At 44.0% G+C, this 17,069-nt stretch overlaps 1 protein-coding gene across 1 annotated transcript in view; it reads right to left on the bottom strand.

Moving 5' to 3' along the window:
* The window catches only part of MTUS2 (microtubule associated scaffold protein 2), a gene marked incomplete at both ends in the record, with an annotated part of 226,217 nt that overhangs the window by 188,021 nt on the left and 21,127 nt on the right, over positions 1-17,069 (bottom strand). The window contains one exon of the mRNA XM_080941222.1: positions 9,669-9,863. Coding sequence (XP_080797348.1) covers positions 9,669-9,863 — 195 coding nt within the window. The remainder of the gene's footprint in view (positions 1-9,668; positions 9,864-17,069) is intronic.

Genomic DNA, 17,069 nt, shown 5'->3' with positions numbered 1-17,069 from the left:
GGCTTCACCCAGAAACTGACGGAAACAGATGCAGAGACCACAGCCAAACCTTAGGAGGAGCTTGGGAAATCCTATGGAAGAGGGGCAGAAAGGACTGGCGGAGGCAGAGGTGTCAAAGACACCACAAAACACACACACACACACACACATACAGAGAGAGAGAGAGAGAGAGAGAGAGAGAGAGAGAGAGAGAGAGAGAGAGAGAGAGAGAGAACTAACCTGGTCCATAAGAGCCGACAGAGACTGAACCACCAGAGAGTATACATGGGACGGACCTAGGCTGCTTACACGTATGTAACAGTATACAGCTCAGCCTCCATGTTACACTCCTAACAACAGGAGCGGGGTCTGTACCTTACTTCATTTCCTGCCTTTGGATCACTTTCTCCTAACTGGGCCACCTTGTCTGGCCTCAATAGATGTGCCTAGTCCTACTGCGTCTTGATATTCCAAGACAAGTTGATATCCAGGGGAGGCTTCCCCTCTCTGAGGGGGGAAAGGGGACTTTCATGGAGACTACAATGTTCATATTCTCCAGATGTGATTTTTTTTTTTAAATTTTATTGGATATTCTCTGTATTTGCATTTCAGATGTTATCCCCTTTTCCCCAATCCCATTCCCCTTCTCTCTCCCATTGCCTCCATGAAGGTGCTCCTTCTCCCAACCACTCTCTCCCACCTCAGCACCTTGGCTTCCCCTACACTGGGTAAACGAGCCTTCGCTGAACGGAAGACCCCTCCTCCCACTGCACATGCACCTGGGCCATGGGTCTCTCCATGGGAACTCATTGGTTGGTGTTTTAGTCTCTGGGAGCTGTGGTGGGTTTGGTTAGTTGATCATTTTGTTCTTCCCATTGGAGTTGCAGACCCTTTCAGCTCCTTCAGTCCTTTCTTTAGCTCCTTTATTGGGGTCCCCATGTTCAGTTTGATGATTAGCTGCAAACATCCTTCTTTGTATCAGGATGGCTCTGGCAGAGCCTCTAAGGAGGCATCCATATCAGGTTCCTGCCAGTAAGCACTACTCGGCATCAGCAATAGTGCGTGGGTTTCATGGCTGCATATGGGATGGATTCCCAGGTGAGGCAGTCTGTGAATGATCTTTTCTCCAATCCCTGCTCCTCTATTTGTCCCTTTATTTCCTCCCATGAATGTTTTATTCTCCCTTTTAAGGACCGAGGCATCTACCTTCTGGTTTTCCTTCTCTTTGAGCTTCATAAGTTCTGTGAATTGTTTCTTTAGCATCCCGAGCTTTTTAGGCTACTATTCATTTATCAGTGAGTACATACCATGAGTGTTCTTTTGTGACTGGATTACCTCACTGAGAATGATAGCTTCAAGTTCCATCCATTTGCCTAGGAATTTCATGAAGTCGTTGTTTTTAATAGCTGAGTAGTACTCCATTGTGTAATATACCACAATTTCTGTAACCATTACTCTGTTGAAGGACATCTGGGTTCTTTCCAGCTTCTGGCTAGTATAAATAAGGCTGCTATGAACATGGTAGAGCATGTGTCCTTGTTATATGTTGGAGCATCTTTTGGGTATATGCCCAGGATGGTATAGCTGGGTCTTCAGGTAGTACTATGTCCAATTTTCTGAGGAACTACCAGACTGATTTCCAGAGTGGTTGTGCCAGCTCACAACCCCACCAACAATGGAGGAGTGTTCCTCTTTCTCCACATCCTCACCAGCATCTGCTGTTACCTGAGTTTTTGATCTTAGCCCTTCTGACTGGTGTGAGGTGGAATCTGAGTTTTGTTTTAATTTGCATTTCTCCGCAGATGTGACTTTTAAACAAATAACAATTATGTCTTTCCTTACAATTTCTGAACAGAAACATGAACAAAGCAAAGTCTAGAACCTTTTTGAGAACCTCCATGACAGGAAGGAGTCACAGGACCAGAGACCTTGGATTTTAAGCCACCCAGGCATCCATCACCTTCCTATGTGAAGAGGACACTGAGTGCCCATGAAACTTCTGTGATTAGTTGATAGGGAAATGGACCAGGACCTGGATACCAGATCCCCTTAGCCACTGTTCTGTCTCCCTCACTATCTCTTGAGTCTTACTACCACTGTAGCAACGCCCTCTGGAGTTTTCTGGAGGAGTCCCTCACAGCATAATCTATGGTCTGGAAGAGACAACATCAATCAACCCTTGCCTGTGTGAGCTGTGGGTATCGGTCCCTCTGCTCCTTTGGTGAGCTCTCTGCACATCCATTAACTCTTTTGTACCCAGGGTCCAGCAAATTCCCATTCTCATCACAAAGCATGCAGCTAAGGGCACACGAAAGACACTAGCCAGGCTGTGAAAGGTGCCCAAGAGTCTTGGAAAGGATGCTCCAAAGAAAACCTAAAGGACTCTAGAGAAGTAAGCAGACCCCAGCAGAGAGTCCTCCCTTATTTGCTTTCAGGGCCACCCTAGACACACACTTAACAGGCACTTGCATGCAGCAGCGGCTGGCCTGGACCTCCTGCCTAACTGGTGGTTTTCCCCAAGGAATCCATTGTCACGGGGTCTATCCAGGTTCATTTGCCTTCATTAGCAAGCCTTCCTGGCGGCAGCAGACAAATCTCACATCATCAGCACCATTAGAAACAAGCCCCCCGACTGACAACACCCGGGATGTGTTACCATTTCCCATTTTCTAATCAAAAGGGTCAGAAGCAAAGGGTGTTGGCAGCTCATTCCTGAAGCTGCCGGGCCTGTCAACTCCCTGCCACGCACAGGTTCTCAAACATGGTGCTGAGCGGAGGGACCGAGTCTCTCAGCTTTCTGTCGCAGTGGCTGTGTGGCAGCTGCTCTTCTGCCCGGGGACGCACTCCAGGACACACTTCACCACCATGGCACAGAGCTTGTGTAGAACGCCCACATACCGTCCAGATCCACACATCATCTCTAGATTATTTACAGTGCTCAATGCCATACAACAGCTTGGAACAGCTGTCTTACTGTGATGTTTAAGACATGACGAGCGGAAGAAAAATCAGTATGTGTTTGATGCAAACGCATTTCTCCCAAGCATTTTTGGTATAGGGACAATTGGTTCTTTGGATAGAGAGGGATGACCATGGTTACTTAGACAGGGGTAAAGGGAGATGGGGGGCGGATCAAAGACCTATCCTCAGCTTTGGACAGGTCTGTGGTAAGAGGGAATGAATATATATTTACCATGCAGATATGTGACTGACCATAAAAGTAACATTTACTCTCCTATTGTAATTGTTGTCTGAGAGGCTTACTGCCTCTTTCTGCTAGCCTAGGCCTAGTGCTGGAAAGTTCTAGCCTCCGGACAACCTGATCTAGAACTAGAATGTTTTCATTCTCTGACACTCACTGCTGAATAAGCTCACCCTTTCTGGTTCTTTCTGAGCTCTGGCTGGTTCAACTCAGCTGTTGTGGCTCAAACTCCTCTCCCAGCTGACTGATTCAATCCGGCTTCTCTCTCGGCCTCTGAATTGCTCTGCTTGGCCTCAAACTCACTCTAGCAATATGTTCTAATCTTCTGGCTCCTTCTCATTCTCTGCTGGCCCGTTCTGTCTTTCCCTGTGTCTGGCTCGTTCTCTCTTCACTCTGTCTCTTTGGTAACGCTGCCTCCTCCTCCCTCTGTGCTGCTCCGTCTCCCTCTCAACTCTACTGCACTGTCTCCACAGTCTCTACTGTGTTCCTGTTCTGTACTCTCTTCTCCTGTGCTGTCTGTCTCCCCTTCAGAAGCTTCCCTTTCCTCTCTTCTCCCGAGAGCTGGGCGTATCCTAATCTGTCAAATCTTTCTCTGATTCGCCACGTTTTCTGCCACACAGACATATCTTTCAAACATGGCTTCTTCCTCCTTCAAACTAACTTTACCTTCATTGTTTGGGATAAAAAGTGATTATCTAGGGACTGTCTGTATTGCATCCACAGGGATTGAAGGTGTGTGCCAAGGGCTGAGCCACACCTAACTAGAAACAGACTGAGGCATAAGTTACCCAAAGTCTCCACAGAGGCCAGTGCCAGAGAGACACGGATGCTGTGATTACAGCATTCCTTGCTGCTAGACATGGTCACACACTGTAACCTCACTGATGATAGTATGTCATCCTTTGAACAGAGAACAGCCACAGGCAGAGAGGAAAGGAAGCATACCAGGGGGAATGCAATATGCATGTGCAGCATGCCTGGGAAGGAAATGCTGTCCCGAGAAAAAGAAATGGAAACAAAGATTAGTGGGCCCCCACCTAAAGACCAAAGTCCCAATGTCTTAGCTATTCTATGAGGGGCTTTGGGTTCTCACTAGGTCCTCTTGGGGAAGAGCCAGACATATCAAATCCACAACACAGCCAAGCTTATTTTATGTATGGAGGGCAAAAATGATGCATAGTAAATACATTGAGTTCCGTTTTATTGATTTGCTTGTTTAACCATGGGTTCCCATTCCGTTCATGGGTGTAGCATTTCCTGATAGGTGGGTTTGTCTGGCTTACATGTCCTGACCACAGTCAGCCACTGAAGGGAGTCAGGGCAGAAACTCAACCAGGATCCAGGGAAGAACACTGTGTACTGGCTGGTTCCCCATGGCTTGCTCAGTGTTTTTTAATACAACCCAGGACCCTTGCCAAGGGATGATACCAATTGTGGTGGACTGAGCCCTTCCACAATGATCATTAATCATCATCATCATCATCACCATCATCATCATCATCATCATCACAGACATGCCCAGAGGCCAATCTTAGGAAGACATTTTTCTCAGTTGAGATTTCCTCTCCCCTTAGTAATTCAACCTCTGTGTTTCAGAATCATTGAGAGGGGGTGTTGAATCATATGAAGGACCAATGACTTCACCATTGAGAGACCTGAGAATCAAGCTGGGAAAATGGGTGGATCTCAGCCCCACCCCCGGGGTGGGGATAGAGTTTTGCTCACAGTTTCAGGGGATCGAATCTATGCATGTAGGAACATGCAGTAAGGTTAGCTATCTATCTCAAGGCAACAAGGAACATGGAATTAAAAGGCCAGAGCCGGAATTTTCCTTCTAAGGACACATCCCAATGACCCAACTTCCTCCTACTGGGTCCCACCACCCAATAGTGGCAGAGGCCGGTGACACAAGGTCTCTAATGGACACTTAACCAAACCACAGCAACATCTGAGTCCACTGAAGTTAAATGACTTGTACATATCACCCCCACCCCCGGATTTCAGTGATGTCACGGATGTGAGTGTGATTTATTTCTCTTTTAAATTGTTGTTTCCATAGCTCAAGATGCTTTTGATTCATGAAGTATCTTGAATGATAAAAATATGACCTTTATAAAACTGGAGATGCTTTTGACAGAGAATATGATTCCTGACAGATTTTCCCCAGTCTTTCTGAGTCAGGAAAATAACCAGTACTTGAACGGTACAGAAAGAAGAAGCCCACAAAAGGGATGGAAAGGCACATGTGGAAAAACTCCTGTGCGTCTTTGTAAATGTGTATAGAGAAGGAGGAAGAAAGCGTGTGTGAATGAGAAAATCACCAGCAAGACTCAAGAAAACTGACTTTTCCTCAGGAAGAATTCTTCAAATTATAGAGTTGGGAATTCCAAGGAACCAGATACTCTCATCTTATCAGCGACGCTTGTTTGAATTCTGCATTTCCACAGAAAATTAGAACCACATTTGGGATTTTGTTCTCAGTCCTCTTTTCTTCTCCCACCCAAACTAAATTGAGAAACTCGAGAACACTAGAAATGAGACCCATCCACATGCAAAGCTGTACGAAGTGCCTCAAATACTATAAAAGCAAACACCCACCCTGTCACCGTCACACACTGAAAGCCACAGAGATAAAATAGAGCTCTTGGTTCTATTTTAAGTAAGGGGTTTAAATGCCAAAAGATTAGACTAAGGTCACCTTTTATACATGTATTTCTTTAAAAGGGAACCTAATTGAACATATTTCCTTACATAGTATAAAGCCATAGCACAGCCCCATCCAACTTCCTTTGCCATTGTTTCTTCAAATACCAAAAAGACATATAAGCTTACAGCCCCGACATTAGAGAATCCCACAAATGTCATAGTAACACATGCATGCTTGATGACAGGTCAGGGTGTTGGATCACCTGAAGCTGAAGATACAGACAGCTGTGAGCCACCGTGTGGGTGATGGGAATCAAACTAGGTCCTCTGGAAGAGCAGCCAGTGCTTTAACAGCTGAGCCATCTCTCCAGCCCCTAAGTTTTCCTTTAACACTCAAAAGTTATTGGATTATAATGTGTCAGTGATCATAAAATACTGTCTCTGGAATAAACCTCATCTCTCTGAAACTATGAAGACCGTGTCCCTGATTCCCCACTGGATACTATTAATCCAACGTGGTTATTTTCCCACCTAGGCTTTTGGATGGTCAGCACTGAACTTGAACTGACATGGCCCACAGATAGAAAGAACCCAAGGAAAACTATTCTTGTGCAGAGCCGTGTTCTAAACACTCGGTGTACATGACTTCCAGTCAGTGCTCCCTACTTGCCCTATTGATGATTCTAACTGTAGTTCGGTTATTATCTACACTGTTTTATTACGAAGACATCAAAGCCATAGATCCCGCAGAGGCGGTATGTAGATTCTACTATCTCTAGAGGACACATAACTGCAGTTAGCCTGCAGTAGCTCTTGAAACCAAACAGAACAAAGTTTCGTTGACACAGGGGAACCAGACTCTGGAGCTCTAATTACGGTACGGCGTGGACAGCCAACCATCCTGTGTCATGAAATGTGCTAAGAAATCAAGTTCTATACATTCCCAACACAGGTACGCAGAGGAATGAAGGTAATGAGCTTGATGCAGTAACCACTTCAAAACATATGTTCTGCATATGTCATACATGACTTCCATGTATATCATTCATTGGTTATATGTTTGTGTTGGTTATTTCGTCAACTTGGCACAAGCTAGAGTCATTTGGGAAGAAGAAATCTTAATTAAGGAATTGCCTCCATCAAATTGGCCTGTGGGCATATTAGTGAACTGGTTTTCATAATTAGGGGCAAATGGGGAGACCCAGGCCCATTACTGCCACCCCTGGGCATGTGGTCCTGGGCTGTATAACAAAGCAGACTGAGCAAACCACGGAGAGCAAGTGCTCCTCCACGGTCTCTGCCTCAGTTCCTGCCCCCAGGTTCCTGTCCTAAATTCTTACCCTGGCTTCCCTGCATGGTGGACTGGGACCTGTCATTTGTAATTAACCCTCTCTTTCCCAGGCTGCTTTTGCTGGAGGTGTTTTTTTTTTTTTTTTTTTTTTTAAATCATAGCAACAGTAAGCAAACTTAAAAGAAAGGAAGGAAGAAAGAAAGAAAAGATACTATGCTCTTTGTTACATTATAATGCAAGAAAACTAGAAGAAAAAAATCAAAGGTGTCTAAAGTCTTTCTGGAAAACATGAATGAGAAGACATGAAATAAGGCAAAATAGCTATTTTTGTAGACTTTCTGTCTTATATTCCTATGGGCAGTTTTTGTCTTATTGGTCTTTTGCATCCATATTGTGATTTCTAATTTGTGACGGTTTGGAGGGTTGTGTATATGTATCTCTGAGCATTTTTATTTTTTTCCTTTATTATTCTGTTTGTTTAATTTTGGTGTTTGTTTGCCTGTTTTCTGAAGAAAGAGCAGGGAGTTCAGTGAGTCAGGGGAACCTAGGAAGAATTGGAGTGGAGAAAACCATGGTCAGAATAAATTGTATGAGAAACCTTTTTTTAATTAAACAAGGGGGTGGTTAATGGTTGTCTAGAGCTGGAGGCCGGGAGACAGGGGAGAGCATTAATGGATCGCTAGGTTTCTTTGAGGGAGAGATGATGGAAATGTTCTAGAGCCGAGTAGAGTAAAGTTGTACATCTCTACAGATATACCAACAAAACAAAACCCTGAACTGTACACTTTGAGTGGATGTCATGGCGTGTGGATTACATCTCAGTGAAGCTGCTATTTTATCCAGCCATGGCAATGGTAGGATTTTAACCTGTTTTATGAAAAACTCAAAACCCACCGAAGGGAAGCACAGCAAACTCTCCCAGATCAGTCCTCTGGGCTAATGGCTTTCAAAAATTCGCCAATCGGTTTCTAATCCATCTTCTTCCACCCCTGGAGTTTTTGCTCTTGACCTGTACTCTTTTACACTAAAACAGGATGGTGTCATTCTGACACAGAGCAATCGCCACAGAGACAAGAGCGGAGCAGTAGCCTGGACGGTCCTGCAGGATGCCAGGCCCGCCCTCTCGGTGGCTCAAGAAGGACCCCATGCTAGCCCTCCTGTGCCTCCTCCACTGCTTGTCACGGGCTATGCAGCCTTCCATCACGGTGCAGGCTTGTCATGAACCTCTCTCCAGGCCCCAAGAGGGGGAGGACCCCAGCAGTTCATTCACATCAGAGTTACCTAAATGTAAAATGCATGGGAGCAGGGATGGGGTGCTAAACCTGTGTAGATGAAGCAAAGGGGGATAAAAGCTAATCTTTGCAAAGTGGGACAGCCAAGAAAAAATACGGCTGTTCTGATGGCATTGTTTTTAGTACAGGTGGAAGCTTCTGCTTATTATATTAATAACTATAAACAGGCAACTTTCCTCAAAACCAAAGCCAAACAAAGAAAGAAAGAAACACAGGTTCATACTCTGCTCCCGTCGCTGGGTAGAGGTGACTGGTGTCCGGATCCCAGGAGTGAGGACAGACATCAATAAGGTTTAATCTCAGATGAGAAATAGCTTCTCAGGAACCTGACCCCCCGGGTCACCGACGGCTCCTTTCTCCATGAATAAAAAATGACTCCCTCTTTGCCAGGGAAACACGAGACAGGCTGATGGCTGTTTCTATAGGAGTTATTAATAACGCCTCTTGTCAACTCTGATCTTATTTAAGATGCATGTCAGGTGCAGATAATCAAGTGAGCCACGTATATAAATGCATTTTATAGCACTCATGGGCGCAATGCTGGGTTCACATTCCAGGGATCTCTCATATTAACCCTTGTTTTCATTGATTAGCCTTCCAAAGAGACTGATGGTTTTCTACTGTAAACCATCCTCAGAACCCAGATCCTACTCAATAATTAAAGGGATGTATGCTCATCTTAAGACATAAAACTCGGTCATTCCATGAGTTTTAGCCCATCTTTCCAAATCAAGTTGTCTAAGATTTCAAATCCTGACACTCTCTTACGAACGATAAGAATAGTCTCAGGGTGGTTTTTTGTTTTTTGTTTTTTTTTAAGATTTATTTATTTTATTATTTGTGTGTGTGTGTGTGTGTGTGTGTGTGTGTGTGTGTGTGTGTGTGTGTGTGTGCCCTGCATACAGGTTGTGCCCACAGAGGCCAAAAGGAGGTATCAAATCGCCCGCCTAAACCTGGAATTCTAGGTGTTAGGAAACTGCCCAGTGTGGGTTCTGGGGACTGAGCCTGGGTCTACTGCAAGTGTATTAACTCCCCATAACTGAGGAAAAGGATAGTGGCAAACAGGCTGTTTTTCTTTGGTGGATGATTAAGACACAGTAAAAAGGTGATAGGTTCAAATAGTAGATCCAAGTTATTGTCTTCACTAACTAGTCAAGGACACCGTACACAGGGTCTCTGGGTCTCCTCTGTCTGCCACCAGCCCCTGGCAGGGCACAGGCATCTCCTCCAACCTCCTCAGCCCCTTTGCCCCACTCACGGGTGAGCGGCCTGCTGGGCTCCGGCTGCACGCTGTCCAGGGATTGGGTGCTGGGCACCGCAGAGACACTGGAGCTCCTCACAAAGCCGAAGGCTGCCAGCTTGGCTGCTGGGAGACGTGAGTAGCCAGGAGGACGAAGCCCAGATTTTGGGAGACTGGACTTTGCAGCATTCGAATTGGAGGCTTTCTTGAGGTCTGTTGAAACAAATCACAATCAAAACAAAAGAAAATTATCAGTGCATAGCAAGATAAAGAATGTGTCCCACCATGAATAGACTAGTCTTGCAGGCTCCAATTCTGCACACTAGCAAATCAATCTTTTTTTTAAAAGATGCTTCTTGGCTTTTACTGATAAGTAACTTCATAAAACCATACTGATAAGCAATAGGGTGACAAAAACTCAGATATTTGTCTTCTAACTCTTAAGTCTGATTTTCATAACTACATAATGCCCAAGATAAATAGCTTTTATCGCACCAGCATGATAGCTAGTCTATAAATCCTACTCTAATCAGTTATAGCGTGACAATGTTAGGTTTTGTAACAGAAAGAGGTTTCATAATGTGGAACACATCTGTGCAATAGAAACCTAGAAACAAGCAGAGCTTTTATTAATATCGACAATTGCTTGTTTACACACACATTTCTGTGTCCTGGTTTCCATGTTCCCCAGATCTCCACTTTGTATTGTGATAGTAATTTATTCAGCAAACATTTCCTGAGAACAATACGAGAGATTCAGGATATATAAACTAGTAAACCTATCTTTAAGAGAAAGGCCCCTTAACTTATCAGGGCAGGTGCTTCAGAGGACTCGGGAGGGAGAGCCATAGTGGCCGCTGCCCTGGGGGAAGCTCACAGTCTGAGTAGGAGAGGAATAGAGGGCAGACAACTGATCAGGGATGGAGGACAGACAACTAGCCTCACTTTAAGGCCCAGGAAAGGCTGATGGGGATGGGATGCAGGAATGGAAAGAGGGTACCAGTTGTTGGAAGTTATTTTAGAATCATGAAAACAAGACACACCTTGAAATTTAACACACAATGGGCTTGGACCATGTGATTAGCCTCACAGAAATATGTTCCACAAATCTTCCCTTATTCTAACCCTCTTGCTTTGAGGTGGGGTCAGCCAGACTGTAATTCCCCAGTGTCCGACTGGGAAAACTCCAAGCCCTCACCTTACCCTGAGAACAACAGTATCTTCTTGTAAAGTATGATGCTGTGACTCACATTCAGCGCCTACTGTATAGTCTGATAGGTATCCAAACTGGCATTAGGATTCATCTTGTTCTTCCATTACTGGTTTTTATGTTACTCCAAACTTTAAATTAGGTCCCAGGTATGTACCCAGCCAAGGAGTATAAGGACAATAGTGTCGCACTATGAAACCAGCACCTCTGCGGCTGCACGGCACGTTCAAGAATGGATTCTTTACAGAACAGAAAAAGAGTGGACTTAAGAATCTCTGGCATTATGCTGGCAGGAGACAGCAGGGCAAACTGTCTTTGCTGGGCACTTGACAGGAACAGCCATGAACATCAGTTCAAAAATGGCCCCCCGGTTTGCTAGACAACTCAAGACATTCTGCAAATATACTCTTGGAGAGGTGAAAGCAAGTGCCACAGAACTACGACCCGCAGCCTGGCAAACACAATGCTAGGCTGCTGAGAAGAACCCTGCAAACAGAATTGAGTGGCATAGAGGACGCTAGAAGCCTGGCTTTGGCTTTCCCTCCAGCCTTAACATGTTTACCACATTGCCGTCTAGAGGTGGAAATCCTCATCTTGAGAGCCATGAAGAAAGGAAGGGTCATGAGGTTCTCATGTGGAATTCAAGCTATTAGGCAGAATACAGGAAGTAGAAGGCTAAGCGGAAGTCTGCCTTCCCAGTGCAACATCCATCCATAACCGGCTAGGGTGGAACTCTCTGGGCTGAGCATATGCAAACCATCATACCCCACAGCTCAGTGAGGTAAACCAATACATTTATTAGGCTCATAGACCAAGGACAAGGGAGGAATTGCTCACAGAGTATGAGGGACTGTTAAACAGTTACATCATCACAGAGAGTGGCACTATTAGAAGGTGTGGCCCTGTTAGAGTAGGCATGGCACTGTGGGTGTGGGCTTTAAGACCCTCATTCTAACTGCCTGGAAGCCAGTATTCTGCTAGTAGACTTCAGATGAAAGTAAAACTCTCAGCGCCTCCTCCATCATGTCTGACTGGATGTTGCCATGTTCCCACCTTGATAATAACAAACTGAACCTCTGAATCTGTAAGGCAGCCCCAATCAAATGTCTTTTTTAAGACTTGCCTTGGTCATGGTGTCTGTTCACTGCAGTAAAACCTTAACTACAACAGGGGGTAATCTTTGCTGTGGTACCATGTCAGGTTTGAATGGACATTCATCTACATCTCTCCAGGAGTAATTAAGACAACAAAGAATCTACAGGAGAATGCAGACACAAAGTGATCCAGACATCGGGAATGAATGCGTGGGTGAAGGACCGGCATTCACAACTGGACTCCTGATGGTTTAGAATCTCAATATGAGAACTGAACCCCTGAACCTGCTAGAGGAGGATGCAGGGAGAGCACTAGAAGATGCAGGCAGAGGCATAGTCCTGCTCCATAGGACTCTGGTTGCTCAGAAAATAATGCCAACAACCAACAAATGTGATTTCATGACGGTACTGGAAATCTTCACAGCAAACACTTAATTGAGCAAAGCCCACAGAATGGAAGAAAATCTTTGCCAGATACACATCCAAGAAGAAAATTACTGTCTAGGACACACAAAGGACTCAAAAATATCAAACATAAACTCAAACAACCGGATTTGTACATGCTAATGAAAAGAACATTTCTCAAAGGATGACATGAGATGCCTTCGTCAATCCCCTCCCCCTCAGGGCTCAGGGAGCTGTGTGGAAGAGGAAAGATAAGAGGAGCAGAGGCGATGGGACACACCAAAGAAGCAGTGACTGATATGAACACACAGAGACGGTGGCACAGGTTCAAGCCAGATGGGTCCTCAGGGCTGGGGGCGGGGATGACACAAGAGCCCTGCACCCCAATGAAGGACCTACCTCCAGCTGACAATTACTTACAAAGAAAAATTAAATTTCTCCATGGAGTCTTACCAAGTATATAAAACATACTTAAGGATACGTACCACATACCTTGCTCAGCAGTAGATGTCCAAGGCAAAACAAACTCAATGGTATCTCTGTAGACTTTTATTTTATTTCATTTTTTTATTTTTGGTCTCATAAATGCTTCTTTGGGCTTTTTCTTTTTTTCTGCCTTAGTGGTCTTTTGCTTATGTATTATCGTTTCTGATTGTGTGTATGAGTGTGTGAGTGTGAGTAACTGTGTGTGTGTGTGTGTTTGTGTGTGTGTGTATGTGTGCAAGTTTCTTGTGTCTTTTAAAATTTGGGTTTGTTTGGGGAATTTTTGAGAGACAACAAGGGTGTCAAGTTGGGGTTGGGTAAGTGAGGAGGGTCTGGGAGGGGCTAGAAGAAAAGAAACCATGATCGGAATACACTGCATGAAAATATTAATTTTAATAAGACACACACACATTGTTGTTGTAAAACAAGCATGAAAAAAATGTCCTTTTAATGAATTCAGTGTTTCTGTAACTATCTGCCGTGGATGTACAGAAGGAAGTTCTGGTCTCTAAAAAGCGTTTACAAGTAATGGTCCTCTAGGATACCTCTGATGATTAACCAACTTTCAAAGCATTTTCATGCAGAGAATGAAGCAGAAAGTAGAGCTTCGAGTGTCAATAATTTGTAAGACAAATATATGAGAAGCAGATTAAAATAAAGTGATTTTGCAACAAGTAACAAATCTGTCTTCTGCTCGGCTCAGCTACACCACAAGTGCTGGGGTTTACCTTCAGGCCAACACATCACAGAGACACCTGTCCTCCTGTGACCATTGTTACATTGTTCAAAATGGCCACATGGACTCATCTCAGGTGTCCAACAACAGGGAAACAGACAAGGAAAATGCGCGCGCGCGCGCACACACACACACACACACACACACACACACAGTGCAATGTTGTCAATCATAAAGAACAATACAATTGTACTACTTTCATGGCTGCAACTAGAGATGATGAAATAAGTCAGCCTTGGATAAATAAATGTGGCACATTCTCTTTCATTTTATGCAGATTTTCCTAGTTCGTTCTGTTGTTGCTGTGATAGAACTGGGAAGAGGGAAGCCCAACAAAGGAACTGTTTTCTTCAGATGTTGATTACAGCTCAACGAAGCTATTATAGTACATCACAAGTCTATGAATATATGGGGGTGGGGTTAACACAATCAAAGTACATTATACACATGAGGGGAAATATTATAATGAAACCCAATTTTATGTATAATTGATGCAAGCCAGTAATAATAAGCTTTACAATAAAACATCAAAAAACTAGGATCACTTTTATTTCTAGTCAAGGCATAGACTTAAGATAGAATCCTGATTAATACTCAGTAGATATCAGTATCTTTACAATATTTGAGAAGGGACAAAACTTACTGTATAAGCAAGCCATGACTAGCCAGGAACTCAATATGTAGATCAGGCTGGCCTCAAACTCGGAGACCTTTTTACTTCTGTCTCCCTCCCCATCCCCCCCAGAGGGGGGTGGAGATATATGTAATGGTTTGTATATGCTTGGCCCAGGGAGTGGCACTATTTGGAAGTGTGGCCTTGTTGGAGTAGGTGTGTCACTGTGGGTGTGGGCTTAAGACTCTCACCCTAGCTGCCTGAAAGCCAATCTTCCTCTAGCAGCCTTTATATGAGGATGTAGAACTCTCAGCTCCTGTACCATGACTGCCTGGATGCTGCCATGATCCCGCCTTGATGATACCGCACTGAACCTCTGAACCTGTAAGCCAGCCCCAATTAAATGTTGTTCTTTAGAAGTCTTGCCTTGATCATGGTGTCTAATCACAACGGTAAACCCCTAACTAAGACAATATATGAATTTTGATTTATTTCCTAAACACAACTTGCTAAGACTATATAGTGTTACTTGTATTATGTTTACAGGACTGAATACTTGGTATTGGATAACCCATTGGCTTGCTCACCGCAGGGGAAGACTATTTCTCTGCCTCTTAGCATCCGTTAGCTGGCTGTAGTTCTTTGTCTGGGGTTGAGGCCCTAATTCAGGTTAGCATTATCTGTTGTCTTTGTCCTTGTTCAGCTCATGTTTGGCTGTCATGCTGGTGATATTTTTATGGGTGGTGTCTGGTATCATTAGAGGAAACAACCCCAATAGCAAATTTCCTGGTCCTCTGACTCTTACAATCTTCCCACTCCCTCTTCCACAGTTATCCCTAAGCCTTAGGCACTGGAGTGCTTGTAGACATATGACTTGGTACTGGGCTCCACGCCTCTGCATTTTGATTGGCTGTGGTTTTCTGTATAATGGTCTCTGTGTGTTGCAAAGAGAAATTTGCTTCATGAGGGGTGAGGACTAAACTTCTATCTGAATATTTGGAGAGAGAACCTCCAATGAAGGAAATCATTCAACATTTGTCTTTCTGAGTCTGGATTACCTTACTCCATGGATTCTTTTCTAGGTCTATTCAAACTAAGAAAAACCTTTGAAGGGTGTACACTGGCTGGAAATTTTGATCTGTCAGTGTGAGTTCTCTACAAAAATAAGTCGGCCAGAGGGGAGCAATAAATGTTTTGTATTACACATCAAAGTCCCTTCTAAGTGAATGCAAACATAATGGGGAAGCTAATTAAAATAAATTCAAAGCTAATAAACTTTTTAAAACTCTGGGATCAAATGTCCAAGCCTCGTGCAAGGGAGCTGAACTGAACTCATTTATTTTAATCAAAGCTCAATTTTCTGACAAGTTTTTGCTAGAAAGCAAAAGCAAAAGCAAAAAAAAAAAAAAAAAAAAAAAAAAAAAAAAATCCTCCTTGAACAACAAAAGAGATTTTGCTGTCTGCAAGACAGTCTACTATTTCAAAGTAATATGAATTTTCCTTTGAAAAATAAATTCTTTGAAGAAAGCAAATCTTCCTATTGAATTGAAATGAATTTTATTTGTTTGGGCTTTTTCCTTTCTGTATAGATTGTCTTTTAAAGCATGGCTCTTCGATACTAAACAAAAATCTCAGCAGAATAGAATAAGATGGTTTATTTGTGACTTAACACTATATTGATAAAGTCCCTTTCATCACTGTTCAACTGTCAGGCATTCCAGACAGTGGAATTAAAATATTAAAAGGGTAAATTTTTATTAACCCAATTCAGTATGAGCTGGAAGAAGAGAGAAGGAGGATGTAGGCATAATTCGTGGGGTGCTTGCCTACCATGCATGCAGTCCTGGGTTTGAACCCCCGAACCTCATAAACCAGACACACCTATAATATCAACACCCAGAGGGGACCCAAGGTCATTCTTTAGTGCATAGAGAGACCCTGCCTCAAAAGCAAAAACCTGGAAATAGTAGAAAGACTGCTAGAGAGGACTGGGGTGACCATGGCAGTAGGGAGAGAGGGAAGAAAAAGTAGGGTGAATAAAATCAAAGCATGATTTCTGCATATCAGAAAATGTCACTATGAAATCCCTGGTATTTATAATTAGTATACATTAACGGTTATAATGAAAGTACTAATGCTGAACGTAAGAGGATCTATGAGGGTGACGCTAGAGAGATGGCTTAATGGATGAAAGCACTCGCTTCATCAGCCTAATACCCTGCCTCACCCCAGGGAACACACAAAAAAAGCAGGATATGGTGGTGCCCATTCACAGCTCCAGAAGTGTTGGGTCAAGGTGGGAGATGGAAACAGGACAATGGCCGGGAGTCTGAGTGCTGTACATCAGCACAGCAGAAAGAATGGGGAGCCTGCCTCAACAGGTGGAAGGAGATAGTTTCTGACTTCCGGATTCAGGCACAGGGGTCTTTATAGCATATTTATATAATTTGAGCCAGATTGTTCTTTAATTTCACTTTTCGTTCCAGTTACTGTTATGAGCACTTTTCCCCCCTTAGGCAGGTACTTTGTTACACTTGCATCAGGGAGGAGCTGCTCAGCCTCTGCACGTGCTCACACAGCCACTGTTTCCACCAGGCTTCATTCTCGCTGAGGCAGAGCTCTGTTGATAAAAACCTTTCTTGTTAAGGTGGCATCTCCTCCCAGGAAAAGGACATAGACCAAGCAAGAAAAAAGAAAATAGCATGCTGCCGGCCAGACTACAGACCCAAGCTCAAAATGATTGTACTCAAGCTCGGGAGGGGGAAGGAGAGAAAGGGAAGGAGGGAGGGAGGTATAGAGGGAGGGAGGAAGGGAGGGAGAGGGAGGGAGAGAGAGGGAGGGAGGGAGGGATGGAGGGAGGGAGGGGGACAGAGGGAGG

The sequence above is a fragment of the Micromys minutus genome, assembly GCF_963924665.1.
Source record: "Micromys minutus genome assembly, chromosome: 29".
NCBI classification, from domain to species: domain Eukaryota; kingdom Metazoa; phylum Chordata; class Mammalia; order Rodentia; family Muridae; genus Micromys; species Micromys minutus.
This window is presented reverse-complemented; position numbering and strand designations above follow the sequence as displayed.